At 41.4% G+C, this 22,978-nt stretch overlaps 1 protein-coding gene across 5 annotated transcripts in view; it reads right to left on the reverse strand.

Moving 5' to 3' along the window:
* FRMD4B (FERM domain containing 4B) overlaps positions 1-22,978 on the reverse strand; it is a 325,272-nt gene that overhangs the window by 86,023 nt on the left and 216,271 nt on the right. For all 5 annotated transcript variants that reach the window (XM_032411740.1, XM_032411738.1, XM_032411737.1 and 2 more), the window contains one exon: positions 15,054-15,138. In XM_032411740.1, the coding sequence (XP_032267631.1) occupies positions 15,054-15,138 (85 nt within the window). The remainder of the gene's footprint in view (positions 1-15,053; positions 15,139-22,978) is intronic.

Raw genomic sequence — 22,978 nt, forward strand, 5'->3', positions numbered from 1 at the left:
AATAAAATCTTAAAAAAAAAAAAAAAAGACATTATAAATAAGGGATAGCAGCAGGTCTTTCCATGAATGTGTACTTAAAAAAACATCTCTTTGCCATGACAGGGCAGCTAGACTAGTACTAAATTATCAAAATATCTTTCTAGGTTGTAGGGAATGTTTCCCTCTCAAAAAACAGTCATGTTTTGATTATTCAGGAGCTCATGTATTAACTTTGGGGAGGATTCATTTCTCCAATGTTTCTCCCATCCCTGCTTTTTTGTTGCTTCTATGGTAACTTTGGCTCTAGTAAGAAGGAAAAAGAAAAGTCAATGATATCCAGGGTAGTATGGTTGAATGTGTGGGTGGGAGAAAATGCCAGAAGACTCAGCTAACATGAGGTTTTAGGATTAACTGGATTCCCTCTGCATATACTCTCAATGCTCCTCTGTCCCAGAGGCTATCAAAAGTTGATGACTTATTTCCTTGGAATTCCAAGAGAAGATGTTTGAATTGAAGAGCAGAGAAGTGTGTCCACCTATCCTTATAGCTGATTTTACAGTGATTCTCCTGAATGTCTCCACAGGTACTTACAGTGAATATAGCAACAAAGGTTACAGTACATATGCTGAGACGCCCGTGCTTTACAAATCTGATCGTGGAATGTCCAAATTGTATTCCAGTAAGTTCAGTATATTAAATTTCAAGGTTACAAGTGCGGCACCAACGCAGGAAAATTGAATTTAGGAGCAGTAACTCCATCTTAAGTAGTGAAAACAAAATAAGATGATTGAAAGCTGAAAAAGTCTAATTTTATGGTTGTTACTCAGAACTGATTTTCGATTTAGCTTGATCTTTTCACAAGCCCATTTTGAAAGATTGATCAATGCAGTTGCTAGTGTAAACTCCATTTACTTTCCTCACTTGACCACTATTTACTGAGGGCCTCTAGCGTAGGCCAGGCTCTGTGCCAGTGATTGGGCCATAGCATGAACAAGGGCTGACCCGGTCCCAAGGACGTAGTCTGGTCTCTGGTCGTGGGCGGCAGATACACGAACAAACAATTCGACACGATGGGCGGAGAGTTAGGAGAAGCATGTAAAGGCTATTTTGGAGCTCCTGTAGGACGCTGGTGATGGTGCATAAGGCGAGCATTGCTCCAGGGGCAGGGGCTGGAGCTGATTTCTGGAGGATAAGCGGAATATTTGCCAGAGGGAAAGGAAGGGAGGGAGAAAGGCAGCCAGCAGGGAAACAAGAACATAAAAGAGAAAAAGACATTCAGCAGGCTAAGTATATTAAAAAAGGCAAAGGCCGGGATGGTCAGGGAACGAGGAGTTATTTCAGTTTGACCACAGGGTGACTGTGGGAAGAGGCCCCAGTACTAAATCCAGAGCTTGTGTGTCCTCCTAAGGGTCTGATACGGAATGGCAGTAGTAAGAAGAGCAAAACTGCGAACAGCAAAACAGCGTTCCAGACCCTGTTCTATATGCTTCGCATATGTTAACCTACCCATTGAGGCAGGTACTACTCCTGCCCCTGTTTTAACAGTTAAATCAAGGCTTAAAAATATAAGTACCGTGCCCAGGTGAAAGCCAAGGCCGTGTTTTTGAGCCAAGGGTGCCTGGTTGCAGAGTCACCGTGTTCCACCGCCCCTGTAGGCGGCGGGCGGGGGTGGGGGGCAGTGGAGACTGGCGAGGTGCAGAGTCTTGTCGATTTCACTTCCTAAAATGCCTCAACCGGGCTCTCCAGTTGTTCATTCTTTAATCATTCACTCATTCACTTATTCGTCTGTTTAACAACCTTTTACTTGAGAAGGTTCTAGAGGTTCTGACATAAAGAAAATCTGGCCCCTATCCTCCATGTGTGAGTTTATATTTAATGAAATAAAAATGTGTAATGGCAAGGTGTCCCTGTACTCCTTCCCCATGCTGCACGCTTACTCTCCAAACATAAGAACATAAAGAAGAGAGGGAGAAAAGTGGGCCAGATAAGATTAAAGCAGCCTCAACATACATAAAAAGTTGAAAATCTAACAAAATGTAAAATGTAGGCAGCAAGTGATCTCAACCAAGAAAAATCTATGCTCAAAGGAAAGAAATATGGCAAGATAATACAATTAATGCCCCAGTATTAGGCATATGAATCAATCCCCCCCCCCCTTTTTTTTCCTGTATTTTCTAAATTTTCTACAATGGCCAAGTATTACTTTTACAATTGGGAAAAAAACCACCACTCTACCCATTGTCTTTAAGAGTAGACCTTTTGCTTTTCTAGATAAAGCAATTAGGAATCTTCAACTTCCATCAACTTTGCCCAGTGAGAAAGGTGACTGGGCGTTTTTCTAATAGAGGGAAAGTGATAAGCAAAATGTTTTTATTCTCTTCACACAGCTTTAAAGAGGAAAGTTCAGTGACTACGCTGATTGCTTTTGTCTTTACTTTTTTTAATTTAAAATAATTCAAGCTTCTTGTTAAAAAAAATTATAAAAGCATGTCTTAGGGAACAAAAGTTCCACAACTTCACTCCCAGAGATAATAGAAATTTAGGCTATGCCATACTTTCTTCTATTTTTCCCTATGTATAAACTCCATTTTATATGCATAAAAGTAAATAATAAAGTTAACAACAATCACAGTATATTTACTGTTCTGTAACTTGATTCTTTTTAAACGTGACAAGGTAGTTTGGACATATTTCCATGTCAGTCGAGCAGAGCAGGGCTGCCCTCCTCTTTGATGGCCACACAGGAGCCTATCACATGTATGAGTTGTCCTTGATTTAACTAAGCCCTGTTGAAGTGTATTTTGGCAGTTTCCAGTTTCCTACTATTAGAAACAATTATTTAAGATCTTTTTATATTTATCTTTTCATATTTCAGTAACATCTTCCATGGGATTATTCCTAAAATTGGTGGACAACTGGGTGAAAAGACATGTTCTTACTTTTAATGGACATGGCCAGACTGCCCTCGAAAGCCACGTGGGCTTTGAAAAGAGCTTTGGTGCCTCCAGGTTCACACACTTAAATGCAAATGGCATTCAGATTCTAAGACCATCATGCAATATGCTCTATCACTCTAAGTGGGGTAAGAGCGTGTTTTAGGGATGCTGGGCTGAGGCTCTCGCCAAGTCTACTAATGAAAGGGCACATATAATAAGGTCTCAGTCAAGAAATGGGGCTAGAGGGAGGATAAGAATAAACATGATTGGATAGTCTTGCAATAACTAATTTTTAATAGGATTACTAATGTTTGGCTCTTTTGTGTTTCTACATTATTCGAGGTACAAAGAGATGAGAGCTTTTGAGAAAAGAAAAGGGAACATAGTGAAATCTGTTAGGGCATTCCTGAGCCAATGTCTGCTCCTTTTTGGTATGGTATATCCTCCTGCTCAGCCTGGAGCAGAGGAAGTCCTAACTGGCTTAGTACCCAGATCATGTCTCTTGACTGAATCCAAAGATTTTTTGTTTAAAGAATCAGAACAGACCTAGGTTCTATCCTGTGGTCAGATCTAACACAGGCTTACAGTTGTCACTTTCTGCTTTATTATTTAACGGTATAGTATATATCCACAATGGCATTTTCACAAGTGTGGTCAGCAGTCCATTAATAAATATCGCTTGAAAGAAAAATTTCATATGCAAGTAAGTTTGGACAATATCGGGTTAAACAAAATCATATGTTTGCATATTGAAGAACTTCTTGAAGTCTTGAACATGTTCAAAGCATGTGGTGAATTTCCAAGAAAGTGGTCTACTATTCAAAGTTTCTTAAACTCTTTTTGGTAAGAAAATAGCTTAAGATCATGAGATAGATTCTTGAGCTGCAGATTTATTTTTTTTTTTAAACTCATTTATTTATTTGAGGGAGACAGAGTATGTGTGTAAGGGAGGGAAAGGGAGGGGGCGAGAGGGGCAGAGAGAGTCTTAAGCAGACTCTATACTGATCACAGAGCCCTACGCAGGGCTCGATCTCAAGACCCTGAGATCACAACCTGAGCCAAAACCAAGAGTCTGACGTTTAACCAACTGCGCCACACCCGGGCACCCTGAGCTGTAGATTTAAAGTACAGTATTCTGTGTGTGCGGGTGATTACAGACTCCTAATTCTGTTTGTGAGATTTCTTGTATTGCAGAGTTAGGAAAATGTCTCACCCTGCTTTTTATATTATTATGAAGGAGTAACAAGATGCATCAATGAATTCTGGGTATGCACAGTCTTTCCGGTCCCTGGCATCTTTCAGAAACATTATGTCCTAGAAAGTATCATCATATGTATTGCCTTTAAAGTAAACACAACACACATCTACACACAAATGTACAAATGAAAGAATCCTTAAGACTTAGGACAGGCCATGGGAAGGTACTAGTGCTAGAATACCGATAAGGTAGCTCTCATCAGAAATCCTGGCCCTAAATAGGAACGCAGTAAATTTTTACTGAATGAATGAATGAATGAATGAATGAAAGGCAAATACTATGGTTTCTGGAGCTAGGCTGCCTAGCGATTACTCCATTACTAATGAGAAATTTAACCACGGCCAACTTGTTTAACTTACTTATGTTTCCATTTCCTCATTTGTTAAAGCAATAACAAACAACACTATCAGTTATTGAGAGGATTAAATGAGCTACTAAAAGAAAGAAATCAAGGCCTGCTGCTTGGGGAGCTCTCAGGGAGGTCGAGCTGCCATCCTCGTTCATGTGCATGATTTCCCCCACAGAGCACCTCCTGAACCCCACTTGCTTTGCCTTTTCCTTATAAAAATTTTATACACAGCAAAAGAGACAAGGTGGCCAACACTATTTTAATTTTCTAAGCACGTCTTCAAATCACTGATTTTAAAAAAGGGGTGGTGGTCATCAATGTGCATTGATGACTGAAGTCAGACGTGGTCACGGAGGCCTCCAGAAATGGTAACCAGGGCCACACCTGCAGTCCTGTTTGGGCATTCAGCCTTCTCTCCTAGCAGGCAACAGGCTGCCCAAGGTGGACCGCTGTCCACATGCTGAGCACTGCCAGGGTTCCCCAGTATCAGTTTCGGAATTTCCACATCATTGCCACCTGGCACAGGTGGTTGTTTTGCAAAGGCAAGGTGTGCCCCTCTGCATTCTCACCAAGGAAGCCAAACAGGTTCAAAGAGCCCTCACCTGACCGACGACTCAGACACCAGCACTCTCCCGGGGAACACTTGACCCACACGGGGCCGTTTGTAGCTTTCTGGTAGGTTCTGTTCCTCCATGAGTGCTCATGCGCTTCGGAAAGGAGATGCGTGCTTTGTCGCCCAGCCCAGCCTGTGGAAGGCATTTGGCTCCTGGTGTCCAGGGGCATCTATACCACCACGGGCTAAGACCATGAGTATGTACAACACAGTTTGGAATGAGGGAAAGAAGGAGCTGAAACTTCAGATGACTCAGATCCGCCTCCCCCGTGGGGAGGGGACAGACAACCCTCATCCATCCAGAAGCAGTGTATGTAATGGTTAAAGTCCTAGATTCTGGCATCATACTGCCTGGGACGAGTCCTGGCTCCTCCACTTATTAGCTATGTGACCTTCTGTACGTTACTTAACCTCTCTACCTCAGTATTCCCACCTGTAAAATGGGGGAAAATAATAGAACTTAGGTAAGGTTTGGAGAACTAAATGAATGAATATACGCAGTAAGCACCTAGCAAATTATATGTATTCAGTACTCATTAGGGGCTGTGACCTGCCCACCCTGTAACAATAGCCCCCGAGGTCTAAGTTATGGAGGACAATTCTATTTCCCTGGAGCAATGATCAAAGAAAAGCAGAGACAAATGAGAGGTGCTTTTATGGGCCCCAGTGTCTTGCTGGTATCATTTTCTAAGGATACTTTTCCCATCTCGCTCTGTGATGTTAAGCAAACAACTTAACCCACCTGGGCCGCTGTTCTTTTATTTCTAAAAGGGGATCACACATTTTCTTCTTCGTGGGCTAGAGTGAGAATCAAATGCAGTGAAATGTGTACCACTTAGCATAGTACCGGCACACACATAAGAATGTACAGAAAAGGCTCTGCAAACATTTCTTTCCTTCCAATTAGTCTCAGAGCTGGAAAGCAATTTCATACCTTCCTCTGCTCTCCCATTCTTAAGGGGGAAATGTCTTTCCTGTTTTAACTGCCAGGAAAGAAGAAGAGAAATGAAAAGGCATCTTTCTACAGTTGTCTCTGGACCTTGATTCGTATGTCTCAAAGCCAGGTTCAACCCATATTTAAACATTCTGCTTGTTTAACACCCAGAAAACCCAGTGATTCTTCAACTAAAGGGCTCAGGAATATGACCAAAGAACCTTGTTGAAAAGGCTGCTTTCCATCTCTCTCCTCAATTCCGACTCTGTGGTCTGGAGAGGGGCAAGAAGGCAAGAGCTTGCTCATTAAAAATGAGCATTTGTTGTAAATCTGATAAAAGTAGTCAAAGGTCACACAATGAGAAATGCTGCCCCAATCTCACCAGATAATTCTGAAATGGGAAAAAATGGCTCAGCAAGGCAAGGAGAAAAATCAAGAAATCCTCAGAGCATTTCCAGTTATAAACAGTCTCAAATGGTGCTGGCAAGAAGCAGGCACAAAAAGGAAAGTACTGCTAAATAAATACTCTCTTATGTACTCAGTTCTAGCCATGGTTGACTTTGGCCTACATACCAATGGCTTTGTAACTGAAGTCGACCAGAACCAGTTTTCTGTAAGATTACTATTGACATTTAATTGATACCTACAATAACTAGAGAAAAATACAATAGGTTTTTGACTTCTTAAAAAGAAAGTATTAGACTATACATTGAATTTTCTCCCTGATAGGATCATTCTTACTCATTTTTTTGCTGAAAATTGTAATTAGAGTTACCATAGCATTGCTAAATGATATTCAGTAATACCTGGAAAATGAATTTTTAAGCATTGTAGATGTTTAGTTTCTCAGTAACTTTATATACATTTCATAGTTAATGCTAGTCATGTGATATAATAGACAAGCTGTTTTGTTTATTTCTGGGCTTCTTGGGAAACAAGCGTTCATCATCAACAGCATCCATTCATTTATTGCATTGGTCTACAACAATTCATTGAATGCCCAATTCGTACCACACTGTGTACATGGGGATTTGCTTTGGAGTAAACAAAAGTGAAAAATCTCTTTCCCTTTTTTAGACTCTTCCAGGATACCCAAACTCAAAAATGAGGTCCAATATTTCTTTCAACACAAAGCTACCAGTGGCTTCTTTGCTATATAGTATGGGCAATGATATTTACAGAACCATTGGGAACCACCCAGTGTTTCAAATGACATACTCACAGGGGTGAATTTTTAAAATATGAATCCACATTTACGTAGCTATGCAGAGCTTTAGACACTATATGAAACTTTATCACAAGTCATATTTCTTACTAACCAAGCATGCAAAGAGATATTGTGGCTTTGTCAGTATTTGCAGATAAGAGCTCTCTTTCCCTGCCTATATGTTCCTGTCTTCACTGGAAGGAAGGAGTTGGGAGACGGGGACAGCTATCTGGCAGAGAGAAAGAAGTGTGGGTAGTGGATGATTAGAGGTGCTGAACACATCACTGATGGGAAGCATGTTCTCGGCACAGTTTGGAAGGAAGCCCCATTCACTCTCATATCCAGCACTGAGCCCTAAATTAATAGCAGCTATCACATCAGTGACTGATCTTCACCAATCAGTAAACCACCTACGTGTATTCTATAGCTGAGACTATGTTCTCATAAAACTTATTTATTCCTGTGTCCATGATTCAGATGATATTCCCTATGTGTGATGTTCTTAAATTATCATATATCTTAGAAATTACTTGAAAGATGCTTTACCACACACCTACCTGATCCCATTATCTTATCATTTACAGGATCCTGTAACATCTCTTGGGACTGTTTGTTACTAGCCATCTGCATATTACTTAGATAGAAAATATTCAACTCTAAATTCTTACAACTGAATTTAAAAATTTATTGCAATAATATTCATAGGTCATAGTGCCTAACAATACTATATTTTGTAAAAGTTCTAAATTCTTTGACAAGTCACAAAACACTCCCATTTAGAAAGGATGTCTCAAGAACTGACATTCATAAGAAGGAGTGGAAGTTAAAAGAACTCTATTTTTCAGTACTTCCTCAAGACCAACAGAATTGAGCATACAAAGCTACAAGAGAAATATCATGAGTTAAAATTTGCATTGTATCTTTATTTACATAGCAAGAGAGCAAAGAAGCAATCAAGGAAACTGTTTCAATGGACCATGGCCAGCTAGGTAGTGAAAAATATAACAAGCGGTAATTGTACTTTCCCCACAGGAGATGATGACCAACCGTGGTTTATGAAATGTTTTCTCCTCACTCAGTAAAGGCTGCATTTGCTATATAGGTATCTACTTATCAGTCAACACTTGGAGTTCTTAAGGAAGCTCAAGTCTCAACAAAGAGAGGCTATAATAAAGTGTTTGGTGCTGAAGACCTTTTACTTTCTCCAAAGAATTAACCAAAAACTCTGATTTGAATACTTCTGCTTCTAGCCATGATGGATTAACAGGGACCGGATTTACCTTCTCACCAAATATAAACAAACAGACAAAACTGTAACCAAAAAACTTAAAAAAACCAGCCAATAAATATGAAACAAAATTATTAAAACACTGAATAAAAGACAACAAAGGACAGTGAACCTTGAATGAGGTGAACCCCATGACTGCCCCCACTACCTGCCATGAGAATGTTTCTAGGCTGTGAAGGTGTTACACAGATGGAGCATGGTGGACTCTCTGAGTTGAGGAGACAGAGTTGAGAGACTGGGGAGACCAAAATGGATAGAATTTGCAGAACAGAGTGCCAGAGAAAGGAGAGCTTCACAGAGAGAATCCTGAAGATATGCAGAGTACTGATTATTGCATGCATGGAAAGAGACTGCCCAAGGCTGGGGAAAGAAGTATCCAAGAAGATGAAGGGGAAGAGTACCTGGTCCTCACACAGAGCTGGTTCCCACAGAAAAAACTCATAATTCATGGGTCATTGAGTAGACTACTTAGGAAGGTCTTACCTCAGTAATCGGGCATAATTAGTTCTAGAGTGAGCACTGCTCTAGGCCAGCCTAACAAATCATAAAACTAAGACTTGAAAAAAGTCAAAATGCATCTAAGTAATTAACTTTTATTCCAATACAACTGTCAAGAATATTTACAGGAATATAAAAATATGCAGCACCCAAAAAGTTAAACAATGTCCAGCATCCATTCAAATATTATCAGGCATACAAAGTAGGCAGGAAAACATGACCCATAATCAGTCAAAACCTACCAGAATTGACACAGATATTAGAATAAGCAGAGAAAGGCTTTGAAACAATTATTATAACTGTATCTCATATATTCAAAAAAATTAAGTAGCCACACGGAAGATATAAAAATTATCCAAATAAACTTCTTTTTAAAATTTTTATTTATTTATTCTTAAAGATTTTATTTATTTATTTGACAGAGAGAGAGAGAGAGAGAGAGCATAGCAGAGGGAGAGGGAGAAGCAGGCTCCCCGCTGAGCAGGGAGCCTGACGTGGGGCTGGATCCCAGGACCCCGGGATCATGACTTGAGCCCAAGGCAGATGCTTAACTGACTGAGCCACCCAGGTGCCCCACCAAATCAGACTTCTAAAGATAAAAACTCAATATACTGGATGAGACCAATGGCAGATTAGATTGCAAAAGAAAAGATACAAATTGAAGACAGAGCAATAGAAACTATCCAAAATGAAGCATACACACAAAAATAACTAAATGAAAAGAAGAGAGCATGACTGGGCTGTGGGATAACTTCAGATTGCCCAGTATATGTGTAACTGGAGTTTGCAAAGGAGCCATGGTGGGAATAGGAGAAAATATTTGAAGATAAAATGGCTGAGATATTTCGAAAACTGATGAAAACTATAAACTCACAAGTCCAAGATGCTCAATAAATACCAAAAAAGAAGAAACATGAAGAAAACCATACCATAGCACCTCATAATTAAAAGCACTGATAAAAAGAAAATCTTAAAAGCAGGCAGAAATATCAAGTGCTTACACAAAAACAACAATGTTGTGTGCATTTATAACATATCAAAAAGTAAAATATATGGCACTGATAGCATAAAGGCTGATGGGGGGAGAGAGAAATATACTATTGTAAGGTTCTCGCACTACATGTGAATGGTATTATGTCACTTGAAGGTAGACGTAATAAGTTAAAGATGTATACCATAGGGGCACCTGGGTGGCTTTTTTTCTTTTTTTTGAGATTTTATTTATTTATTTTTGAGAGAGAGAGAAAGCGAGAGCGCACACACAAGCAGGGGGAGCAGCAGAGGGAGAAGCAGGCTCCCCACTGAGCAAGGAGCCCAATGTGGGACTTGATCCCAGGACTCTGGGATCATGACCTGAGCCAAAGGCAGATGCTTAATTGACTGAGCCACCCATGCGCCCCTAAGCTTCAGACTCTTGATTTCAGCTCAGGTCATGATCTCAGGGTTGTGGGGTTGAGCCCCCTGTCAGGCTCTGCCCTCAGTGGGGAGTCGGCTTGAGGTTCTCTCTTTCCCTCTGTTCTGCCCCTCCCCCTGCACCCCCCCTCTAAAATAATAAATAAATAAATCTTTAAAAAAAAAAAAGATGTATACCATAAACCCTAAAACAACCATGGAAATAACAAGAAAAAGAGTTATAGCTAATAATCCAACAAAAGAGGTAAAATGGAATCATACAATGCAAAATAAATCCAAAAGAAGGCAGAGAAAGGAAAAAATAACAGATGGGACAAACAGAAAACAACTAGGAAGATGATAGACTTAACTATATAAAAAATCACACCACATGTAAATAGTATATATATAACCAGTTAAAATACAGAGATTGCCAAAATGCATTAAAAAATCAAGATGCAATTATATGTTGTCTACAAAAAATGCACTTCAAATATACAGATACAAATAGTTTAAAAGGATGAGAAAAGATTTACCATGATAACACTAATAGAAGAAACTATAATATCAAACAAAGCAGACTTCAGGAAAAAGAATATTACCAAGATAAAGAGGATCATTTTATAATGATAATCAAGAGGACATAGCAATTCTAAGTCTTTATGCCCTAATAACAGAGCTTTGAAATGCATGAAACAAAACTGATATTTTAACTAGGTCAACTTGCAAAAAGAAATAGAAACGTTCATAGTAATAGCTAGAGATTTCAGTACCCCTCTGTCAATACCTGATACAAGAAGTAAACGGACAATCAACAAGATACAGTTCACTTGAACAATACTACCAACCAAGTCTAGCTAATTAAAACTATGGCATATTCTGGGTCATGAAACAAGTCTCAATAAATTAAAAAGGATTTAATTCATATAAAGTGTGTTCTCTGACTGTAGTGGGATTAAATTAGAAATAAATTTTAAAAATGGCTAAGATAGGGGTGCCTGGGTAGCTCAGTCGATTAAGTGTCTGACTTTGGCTCAGGTCATGATCTCAGGGTCCTAGGATGGAGCCCCGGGGCCAGTGAGGGTCCCTGCTCAGCAGGGAGTCTGCTTCTCTCTCTCCCATTCATGCTCTCTCTCTCTTTAAGAAATAAATAAAATCTTAAAGAAATGGCTAAGATATTTCCAAAATTGATGAAAACTATAAACCCACAAGTCCAAAATGCTCAATAAACACCAATCATAAGAACCATAAAGAAAGCTATACCAACGCACCTCGTAATCAAAAGCAGTGATAAAATTCACAGAACATTCCACACAGGGACAGCAGAATACACATTCTTCCCAAGTGTACATGGATCACTTGCCAAGATGGAACATATTCTGGGCCATAAAACAAGTCTCAATAAATTTAAAAGAATTTAATTCCTACAAAGTGTGTTCTCTGACCACAGTGGGATTATATTAGAAATAAATAACAGAAAGAGCTCTAAAAAATTCCCCAAATATTTGGAAACCAAACTGTACTCTTCTAAATAACAAGAGGCCATCGAAGATATATGAAAGAGGAATTTGGAAATCTTTTGAAGTAAATAAAAATGAAAACACAACATATGAGAATCTGTGGGATACTACAAAATCAGTACTTAGGGGGAAATTTTATATACTAAATGCCTGTATTAGAAAATAACATCTTTAACAGTGATCTCAGTTTCTATCTTAAGGAGCTAGAATAAGAAGAACAAATGAATCCCAAAGAAAAAGGAAGAAAGTAAATAATGAAGTTAAAAGGCAAAGATAATAAAGATCATAGCAGAAGTCAATGAAATAGAAACCAGAAAAACAACAGAGAAAATCACTGAAACCAAAAGCTAGTTCTTTGAGAAGCTCAAGAGCGATCAACTTTTAGCCAGACTAATTAGAAAAAAAAGAGAAAGGCACCAATTATTAATATCAGGATCAAAAGAGGTAACAGCCCTCTAGACCACATGTTAAGAGGGCGATAAGGAAATATTTTGAACAACTATGTCTACAAATTTGACAACTAATAAAAAAGCAGGCATACTAGAAAGGAAGAAGTAAAACTATCTTTATTAGCAGATGCCACAAACATCTATAAAGAAAATCCGGTAGAATCTACAAAAAAAGCTACCAAAAATGATAAATGAGTTTAGGAAGGTTGCAGGATTCAAGAGCAATATACAAAAATCAATTGTATTTCTATATACTATTAATGAACTCTCAGAAATTGAAATAAAAAGATACCATTCACAAAGATACCATTCACAATTGTATCAAATAATAGGGAAGATTTAGGGACAAATCTGACAAAAGACCTGTATGCCGAAAACTATAAATACTGCTGAGAGAAATTAAAGATGACTGAAATAAATGGAGATTACACCTTGTGTCCTGGGTCTGATGACTCCATACTGCTAAGTTGTCAATTCTTTCTACATTGGTCTATAGATTCAGTGCAATCCTAATGAAAATCTCATCAGGTGTTTTTCTGTTTTGTTTTGTTCTTTTTTTTTTTTTAAATTAACAAGTTGATTCTAAAATTTATATGGAAATGCAAGAAAACAGAATAAAACAATGTTGAAAAAGAACAATGCTAGAGCTTGTTCTGATTTCAAGACATATTCTAAAGCTATAGTAATCAAAACAGTGTGTTATTGGCAAAAAGGTTGACAAATAGATCAATGAAACAAAATACAGAGTCCAGAAATAAACTCATGCATATATGAACAACTGATTTTTGAAAATCACTTTGGAAAACAGTTTGGCAGCACCTTAAAAAATTAAGCATATCTACCATATGATCCAGCCATTCTGCTCCCAGGTATTTACTCAAGAAAAAAGAAAGTATGTTTATACACAATGACTTGTACATGAATGTTCATTGCATTTTTATTTGTAATAGTCCCCACACTGGTACAACCAAATGTCCATCAACAGGTGAATGGATCATTTCGCAACATATCCGTGTATCAAATCATCCTATCGTACTCCTTAAATTTACAGAGTGTTATATGTCAATTATATCCCAGTAAAGCTCGAAAAAAATGGAGAAAAACCCACAGGGGAATTGAAAAACAATTTAAGGTACATCCATACAATGGGATACTTCAGCAATAAAAAGGAATGGGCTACTGATACATGCAACAACACAGATAGAATCTCAAAATAATTATGCTCATTGAAAGAAGACAAAAAGATGGGGCACCTGGCTGGCTCAGTCGGTTAAGCATCTGCCTTTGGCTCAGGTCACAATCCTGGGGTCCTGGGATTGAGCTCCCCGCTCAGCAGGAAGTCTGCTTTTCCTTCTCCCTCTGCCCCTCCCGCCCCCGCTCATGCTCTCTCTCTCTAATAAATAAATAAAATCTTAAAAAAAGGAAAGTAAACAAAAACATCATCTACTATATGATTCTACCTATATACAACTCTAGAAAATGTAAACTGCTCCACTGTGGGAAAAGGAGATGTGCAGTTGCTGGGTATATTCACTATCTTGATTTTGGTGATCATTTCATGGCTACTATATATGTTAAAACTTACAAAACTGTATACTTTAAACACGTGCGGTCAATTATTTCTCAATACAGCTGTTCAAAAAAATCCAACAAAAACTCTGCCCAGTCTGAGTCTTTAATCAATTAATTCTGTGTGTGTGTGTGCAGTGAGCCACCCTTAATATTTTGGGGGCCTAAGGGAAATGTACCAGTGTAAGTTCCCTAACCCAGATATAGTCTGCCCCCCTTATCTTTCTAGGCCAGGCAATCCTGGGCACCCCTCAGATTTGGGGTGATGTATCTGGACAGAAGGGGCTCCCACTGGCCCTGGAAGTGGGCAGGGGCTCTGAGATCCTGAATACTGAGACTATAACCTAGAATGGAGAAGTTCGTTCCAGATGAACATATCTAGGTTCGCAGACTCCCTGCCTTGGCCAAGGTGTGGTTTGAGGAGGCCAGAGTAGAGGACCTTGAACACAATGATAGTCTGCAAGGAGGTAAGATCAAAATTGAGAATGCTTTATAGCAATTTGACATCCGGGCATGGGATCATTTCTCTAGCAATTCATGTTTACTGTATTTTACAAAAGCAGTGTGTCCTCCAAAGATTGGATACAAATAAAAAACAATAAAGCGGAAAAACCTGTCCCTCACCACAGATAATGGAGACACTGCTTTAAAACATGTGGCTCTGAGCAGAGGCCCCTAAATAAGATTGGTTTTGAATTATGAGAGATGTAGGGCATACTCTATGAAACAAGATTTCCAGTATGACTTTTTTTGAGGTTTCAATCACAATCTGACTAATCCACCTTTGTGTCTTTCTGGAATATTCTGTGTGGAGTACGAGCTGCCTTTAAGGCCATGGTAATTGTCTGTGAGCGTGAGTTCCCTGCAGATGGCTGTCTTTCTCACTCAGAATTTGAGAAGAGCTGGCTTTCATTTAAATTTATTTGTATTTTTTTATGGCAGTGAGAAAGATTATGGCCATTTTTCTTTGTTTGAACATGAAAGTCTAGGCAATACCATTGCCCCCCCTACTCCAGTCAGTCTGGAGTCATTCACTGAATATAACAAATGGGGCATCTTACCTTGTGCACACAGGACTTTGCGTTCAGGAAAAACAGCTCCACTGTGGTTTTATCCTTTAAAAACGATATGCTCTCAATGTAAAACCTGAAAAACAGTACAGAAGTTGGTTTCTTCAGATTTCTTTCCCTCTCTCAGCATGATGTCATGTCCTCATTTAGCTTCCCCCAAAACAGAGGATTATGAGGAACTAGGAAACAGTTGTGCTTTTTTTTCCTTTTAAAAGAAATCTGTAATACATATGTATGCCTACATATATGTACATATACATGCATATGAATGTAGGCATATATGCAGATAAAATCTCTTAACATAAAGTTTTTGTGTCTTGGACGATGAATTCAAGAGGAACCCAAAATGGTATCTAACTGCAAACTGCAAATGGTATCTAACTGCAAACCCAGCTTTATCTGTGTTGATCATTCTTGAACACAAGCGTTCTGGGGGCTCCTAATACCTCAGACAGCTTCAAAACAAAGCCCAGGCAAAAGCAGAAGTAGAAAGTAGAAGTTGACTGAGTTAAGAACTATATAATGCAACACTCATGTCTGCTCTGGTTTTCAGACTTGAGGTGGGTGTGAGGGTGTGAGGGCCCCAGACCCATCTTGCCTGCATTCACCAGGCAAATTTCAATGACACCCTGCTCCTTCCCGGTCATCCTTCCAGGCCAGGGTTTTCTCTTGGCTGGAAGCCAGGCCCTCAGTAGCACTTAACCTTGGACTTTTTGTCATGCAAATCAGAGTATGCCAGGCCTCTCCCCACCCCCTTTCCTGGGCTTTAGTCCACGCTCTAAGGAGAGCTCCGACAGCCCCTTGCAAGGAGGGGAGGGGAGTCCTTCACAATTCTGTCTTTTTTCAAAATCTCCTAATGATGAGGTTGGCCAGTGAACGCTAAGCTCTGGGTGGGTGAGCGGGCCAGCCAGAGGCACAGAAGTTTTTCTCAAGTTTGGAGCCTCGCTTGATGAATAATGCATGAAGAGACCTAATGCCCCAAGACAGCTCACAGCTCGGCTCCTGGAAGAGAAACTTGCTCTCTGATTGGTGAGAGTTAAGATCAACCAGGGCTAAAGTGGCTGGGGAGACTGACCTTAGCTCTGCACCATCATGACAGGCGGTGGGCATCTGTTCTCCACTCCCTTCCCTCCAATAAGGACAGAATGTGGGATAAATAAATGAAACTGAAAAGGACCATGGATGATTTTATCACGGAGATGGCAAAAGCATTTGAAAAATTTCACCTCTAATGTTGAATCATCAAGGGGAGTTCCAGAAAGAGAATAAATCCTTTATATTTTTCCTTACAAGGGTTTATCTCATAAGTGAGATTAATGAGGACTGAAGATGGCTGGTTTGTGAGAAAGGAAAGTGAAGGACTCAGACAGGGAGGAGAATGTGGGGCTGGGGGAAAACAGGCTTCGGAATCAGAAAGATCGAGATAGGGACGCCCTCCTCCATCCTTTATTAGCTGTGTAGCCTTGGGCAAGTTCATGGGCTTCTTTGTGTCTCTTCTAAAATGGGTGTCATGATTGCACTCAGCTCATGGTTTGGGGGGGGGGAGGTTCTTGAAAGGATTAAAGGAAGTAATATATAGGAGACAATAAATATTAACAATTGTTAATAAAACCCCATTCTCTGGAATGTCATGCTTTGTGGCCTAGGGGAAGTGACTCCAACTTTGAGTCTAAGATCCCAGCCTTCCAGCGGTGGCGGCAGCAAGCCTCAGGGGCCCCCTGCTTTGTGTCGCTCAGCGCACTCCCTTGCTTCTGTGCCCTCAGCTCCTGCAGCTGACTTGCCCTTCTTCCTCCGACTGGTGGCTTCGGCTTAGTGCCTCCCTCTCTCTCACTCCCTCTGAGGGTCCCAGGCTTGGTTGGGCCACTGCTTATCCCACATAAGGAGCCTCTCTGGGGTGGAGCGCGCTTCTCCAGGCCAGTTAACTCAATGGCTGCATCCTGAAGGACCTTCCGGTTCAACTAGGTGGTGGTGGTGGCAGTTGGCTGCTCTTTGCTGCTACAGGTACTTTATCCCTGTCAACTGAGGTAACGGGGGCAGGTTTCCTGAAAGGGGCAGCCGCAGTGTGCCAGCTACGATCTCCTGAGCTCCTGCTTACAGCTAGCCAGACGCGAAGCGCCTTCCATGCATTGTCTCATTTCACTCGCAACAATCGTTTCACTTAATCTTCAGTACAACCAGACGCCACAGGTAGCGACTTATGAACCCATTTTACAGATGAGGAAACGGAGAGATGGAGGTGTCCCTAAGTCATCTTCTCTAAGCCGTACAGGCAGGAAGTGGGGGAGCCATGATTCGAACTAAGGCCGGTCAGACTTCAAAGTTCCCATTCCACACCCATGTGATAGAATGCTTTCCTACAATAACAATCACAATGAAATGTAACATGCACACAATGCCATGGGGCCCGAAGGAGGGATGCAGTGAACTCAGCTTAGGAATCAAGAGGGAGAAGGTGGCCAAGCTGAAATCCATAGCACTAAGTGACACAGGACACGAAATGTCCCCTTGGACAACTGGGCTGAGTCTTAAAGAATGCATGAGTTCGCCAGGTAGCCAAGGGAGGAAGGCCATTCCAGGGAGAGGACATAATAGCCAGACCAGTCCTCTTGCTAATCTTCAAGAATTTAAGAACCTACATGCAGGGGGCTGGGTGGCTCAGCCCCAAATCAGCTTGTGGCTTGCCCAGCTCTGAACAGATAGCTTTGTACCAGAAACTGGGTTCCTCTTGTTTCTGAAGCCCAAGCCCCGACTATACCTTCGTTCTAGTAAACAGGTCCCTATCTTGTTTCCCACCACTTTCTGGTGACCTGCCCTGTTGCCTTCTACCTTTCTTCTTTGGCATCTGATTACCTGCTCTCTCAATTCAGAATCCTCTCTCTCCCTCAAGGGGGCCACTGTAATGACTTCATATTTATGTAGTGTATGAAAAGTGCGTATCGTCCTTTGGGAGAATAACTCCCCAGGCACACCTATCAACATGTATCACGAAGTGAAAACAGAATCTAGGGCTTCTTAATGACATAAAACGAACTCTCCCAGACTCATAAAATAAAGACCTTTTGTTTCAGCCCCCTTTTTGGTAAAAGGATACTGTTTCCTTTCTGCACACTTACTGTGAGTGATTTCACCAAGATTTTGTGAAGTTTAAGCCCCCGGTTCAATTTCCAGCCCTGAAATGAGCTCAGGCTTTTGGACTAGGCATATGTTTTAGAGACAAACCTCATTACAGCTGAGTAAGTACAATTTCTTGAGAAGAGAGTTTGCTTGGAGATGTTTTCCTCTAATTTGTGTGCTCCCCCCACTGGCTGTCTCTGTCCCTTCCTGACGGGACGGGTGGTCACCTAACCGTTTAGCAACGATACCAGAACATCGAACCTCAGTGATGTGAAAAAGATGGCCTGGGGAGGAGGTGGGCCTGTCGGCCCAGGTGTGCCAGAAGGCAGAACACGGGAGTTGTTTGGAATGGGCTGTTCTTCAACAGTCACTTACGTGTAGGTGGCCAATATTTTCTTCTTGGGGCATTTATTCATTGTGACCAAAAGTCAACACCATGGAGTTGGGGAGACAGCCTCATCCTGGGGCCTCGAGCTGGCCGTCCGGCTGCTCAGTGCTCCCCTGCTTCACCTGCCCCACATCCCAGAGCCATGAGATGTTTTAAATGTGCTCAATATAGCTGGGGGCATGCCGCTCAGCAGCCAATGGGTGGTGGGCATTATTACTAGATTCTTCTTCTTCTTCTTCTTCTTTTTTTTTTTAAAGATTTTATTTATTTATTTGAGAGAGAGAATGAGAGAGAGAGCACATGAGAGGGGGAGGGTCAGAGGGAGAAGCAGACTCCCTGCTGAGCAGAGAGCCCGATGCGGGACTCGATCCCTGGACTCCAGGATCATGACCTGAGCCGAAGGCAGTCGCTTAACCAACTGAGCCACCCAGGCGCCCTCTTCTTCTTCTTCTATAGATGGCACTATAATAAAAGGCACTGACTGAGCCGGGAAGCTTTTTTAAAACTTTAGCAAGTGTCCTTCCTAAGCTCTTTCTCTCAAGGACACAAAATGCTCCCCAAGTGTCCATTTTGACCCAGAACAGGAAAATGCCGTGAAACAAAAGTCTTTCTGACCAGTTACGACTTGTTCTCTGCCAACTGAGCATATTTAGTTTTCCAGGGCCTTCCTTATGTCTCTGTGATATCTTCAAAGTTGGGGAATCGGGCAAGAATTGCTCAATGACTTCGCATTCTGAACAATGCTGAGCTTGTGAGTGGAGTCCAGCGAGGGCCTCCTTCTGGGTTTCAGTCAGTCATTGCGGGTAATTTCTGGCACTCACCACAGCAGCGGGCCCAAGAAGATTCCTATCAGATCCCAGGCCACATTCTGAGCAGGGAGATCTCTGCTCATTGCTTGTAATGACCCGGCTACCTCATCGTCTCACTTTATGATGCATGCGGAAGCCAGCAGTGTAATTGAAGTATACTGTACTTTCTCCAAGCTATTATGCAGGGCTCGTGGGAGTCCCAGATGCTCCTTTCATCTCTGGGAGGGGTGCAGTCTGACAGAATTCCCCAAGGAAAGCACAATTTGCTTCCACTATGTGCTCCCTGCCAAAAGACGCTCCCTCACTTCCGAATTTCCAGGCATCTCTAGGAGAACCAGCGAGGGCCTTCCAGATAAGTCTGTAGGAACGTGCCCTGTTGCTCACTGCCATGGTGTGGTTCTTTCTGAGATCCCCGGGGAAGGGCTGGAGGCCCAGGAGGGTAAGGGCCTTGCTGTGACCTGTCTGAAAGGGGTCCAAGGAAGTCTTCTGCCCCAGGCAACCCATAAGTGTCCAAGTGTTTCTTCTTCCCTTCCAAACTGCAAAACAGCCTGCTCCCGTCCTCCACGAGCAAAATAGGGATGCAGGCTTTGAGAAGAAGGCAGGAAGGGAGGCAAGAGAAGGGAGATGGGGGGCAGGGGGATGGCCGGCACTGTGAATGACAAAGACAAACGATGAGATCTTCCACCCAGGGCAAATGTGAATGGGTCTGACTTAAGCCAGACAGTCCCAAACCTTCCACATTTGAAGACCGTATATCATGTTACAGAATTTTTTTTTTTTTAACCATTCCATATGTGATTAAGGCAGTCTCTGTCATTTATATCATAATAATCGTTAACATTTACTGAGGGTCTACATGATATGTTCTTACAGGTTTAATCCTCCAACAAGGTCCATTTTGCACATGAGGAAAATAAGCCACAGAGCAAATAAATGGAAGAACTGGGATTCGAATCCAGGAGCGATGCTAAAGCACCCATTCTCGGTAGGCACAGTGGGGTGCACTGGGCAGTATGGAAGACATTTTTGGATCACCCTGACTTGGAGGGTGTATTGGCATCTGGGTGGTCGATGCCCAGGATGCTGAGACCATCCCACATCCCAGCGTAGCTTCCCACGACGAAGAATTACCTGCCCCAAATGTCAGAAGGGCCCCTATTAAACTCTCTGCTAAAGGCCAAGCTTTAACTTCTGCACGCTACAGCTTTTTGCACTCATTACATTACTCATTCTTTCCTTCTGCCCTTTCGATGTCACCCTGAGGACAGATTACGGAGGAGAGTGAGCCGATTCCCACAGTGTCTGATATTTGATCAGAAAGCACATTGAGAAATATAATCCTGTAAGAAACTGGAATCAGGATTGAGCACGAGTTTTGAAGCGTTCTGTGTCTTTCTGGATCTCTTGTAAGAATTAGGATGTCGGATCCTCACAGATGGAGGCCTCTGACCAAGTGCCTGGAAGGTCAAGAATGGGTTAATGCTCTTAGGAGCTCACGGTCAATATTAAGGCAACCAACAGTCACCTTCTTTATGTTCTGGGATATTGCCCGCTCAGATGGGAGTGTGGTGGCTGGCCCAGAGCTCCAGCTGACCTCACATATCTGCCTCAAAGAGCCTCTGCTGGGCCCATAGTAGGAGGAATCAGTTATTCCTCTGGGCTTTTGATCACATTCTTCCTCGAAGAGATAAACTTTCCTGTCCTCTTCTTATTGTAAGTTACCTACCTTTTGATAGCTTTAAAATAACTCATGGCTAGCCACTCACAAACATTCCAATTTCTCTTCCTCTTATCAATCCTAATGCTTGCATTAAAAAAAAAAATGCTTAAAGTAATGTGTTCATTGTAGGAAAAAAAATAGAGAGAGATAAGCAAAAAGACAAAAAAAAATCATTCCCATAATCATTCTACCCAGAGATTTACTACTGTTTGCATTTTTTAAAAAAAATGCTTAAGTAATGTATTCATCATATGAAAAAATATATATAGATTAACAAAAAGAAAAAAAATCTTTCTCATAATCATTCCACCCAGAGCCTAACTGCTGTTTGCATTAAAAAAAAATGCTTAAGTAATATGTTCATTATCGAGGAAAAAAAAAAAATATATATAGATTAACAAAAAGACAAAAAAAAAATCATTCCCAGAATCATTCTATCCAGAGATTAACTACTGTTAACGTTTTAAACTTTCTCCCTACTCACGTTTAAGTGTAATCATGTCACACATGCTTTGTGGTCTGCTTGAATTTATCGGGGGCATCTTTCCATATGAACAAATCTCTTTTTTCACCAGAGTCTTTGCTTGTTTGTTTTTACCTGTTGTGTTGTATTTCATATATTTGGCGTTCTTAAAAAAAGAAAAAAAAAAGTCAGGCGGAATGATGGGGACCCACAGGTTACAGTTATGACGCTTCCTTGAGTTTAACCCTTTTTAAAGGCTGAGTGTTCCAGAACCAGGACAGGGGGTGCCGAGAGCACTCTCAAGTTTTTCAAAGGCTGTAGGTTTGCAACAACTTTGGCAGAAAGGTAGCAATTTCCCTTATATCCCTCACATTTCTACTAGAACTCTCCAAGTAATGCAGAGAGTTCTCAGCCCTGAGTGTCACAGATGATGATGCTTTAGGGGTACCTCTGAGTGATCCCTTATAGCCCTAGGGCACAGCAGAGGGGGCTTGAGGAGGAGGAAAAGGGGCAGGAGAGGGAAGACCAGAAGGGGAGAAGGAGGGGGGAGCAACAAGTAGTCAGAAGAAGGGAGTAAAAGACGCTGAGATGCTGCTCGGTGTGGAGCTGGGTGGTACCAGCCTGAGCCACCTCCGCCTGCCCTCCCGTGATGGAATGGGAGCTTTTCCAGTGAGGTCACGCCAAGGCCCCGCTCTCTGATTTAAATGCTTGTGTGCTCACTCACTATCAAGCTTTTCCAATGCTCACATCTGGGCTGCATTACCAAAGAGGCCCATGTGTTTGCAGAAGATAATTTACAGCAGCAAATAACAACCCCCCAGCCCGGAGAAGTCCCCCAGCAACCTGGGGGAGTTTGGACTCACATGGAAATGGAGAATTGGTTCAATGAATTATGGTGCATAAATAAATTATGGGGCGTCTATATACCCAGGTGTCACATGCGTATTTAGCACGTTATCACTGAGCTTTTGTAACTGAAGACAAAGGTTTAATCCTGAAGTTCATAAAGGGAACGCTAAGCGCCCTTCACCTTCAGGGTTTTCTTCCATGCAGAAGCAGCCTATGTTTCTGAGCTGCTCCCTGTGCCCTGAGGGGAATTAACCAAGAGAAAGTCACCCCCTCTCCCAGAGCTGCAGGACCCCAGTGTTTAGCTCAGGACCCACTGAGACAATGCACGTCAAATATTTAGCCCAGTGCCTACCACAGGGTTAATGCTACATATCCATAGAGAGAGAACTTCTTGAGAGCAAAACTGAATGGTTTTTTCTTTTTCATAAACACTACAATTTTTTTAAAAAATTGTATTTCTTTATATTTTTTATAGCATTTTGCAAACTCACTTTCTATCCCGATGTCTCTTTATTTGTCACAACCAACTTGAACAAGAGCGCATTTACCATCTCTAGTGCACCGGATCAGAAT

This window comes from Phoca vitulina, unplaced genomic scaffold, assembly GCF_004348235.1.
Source record: "Phoca vitulina isolate PV1807 unplaced genomic scaffold, GSC_HSeal_1.0 scaffold13, whole genome shotgun sequence".
Lineage (NCBI taxonomy): Eukaryota > Metazoa > Chordata > Mammalia > Carnivora > Phocidae > Phoca > Phoca vitulina.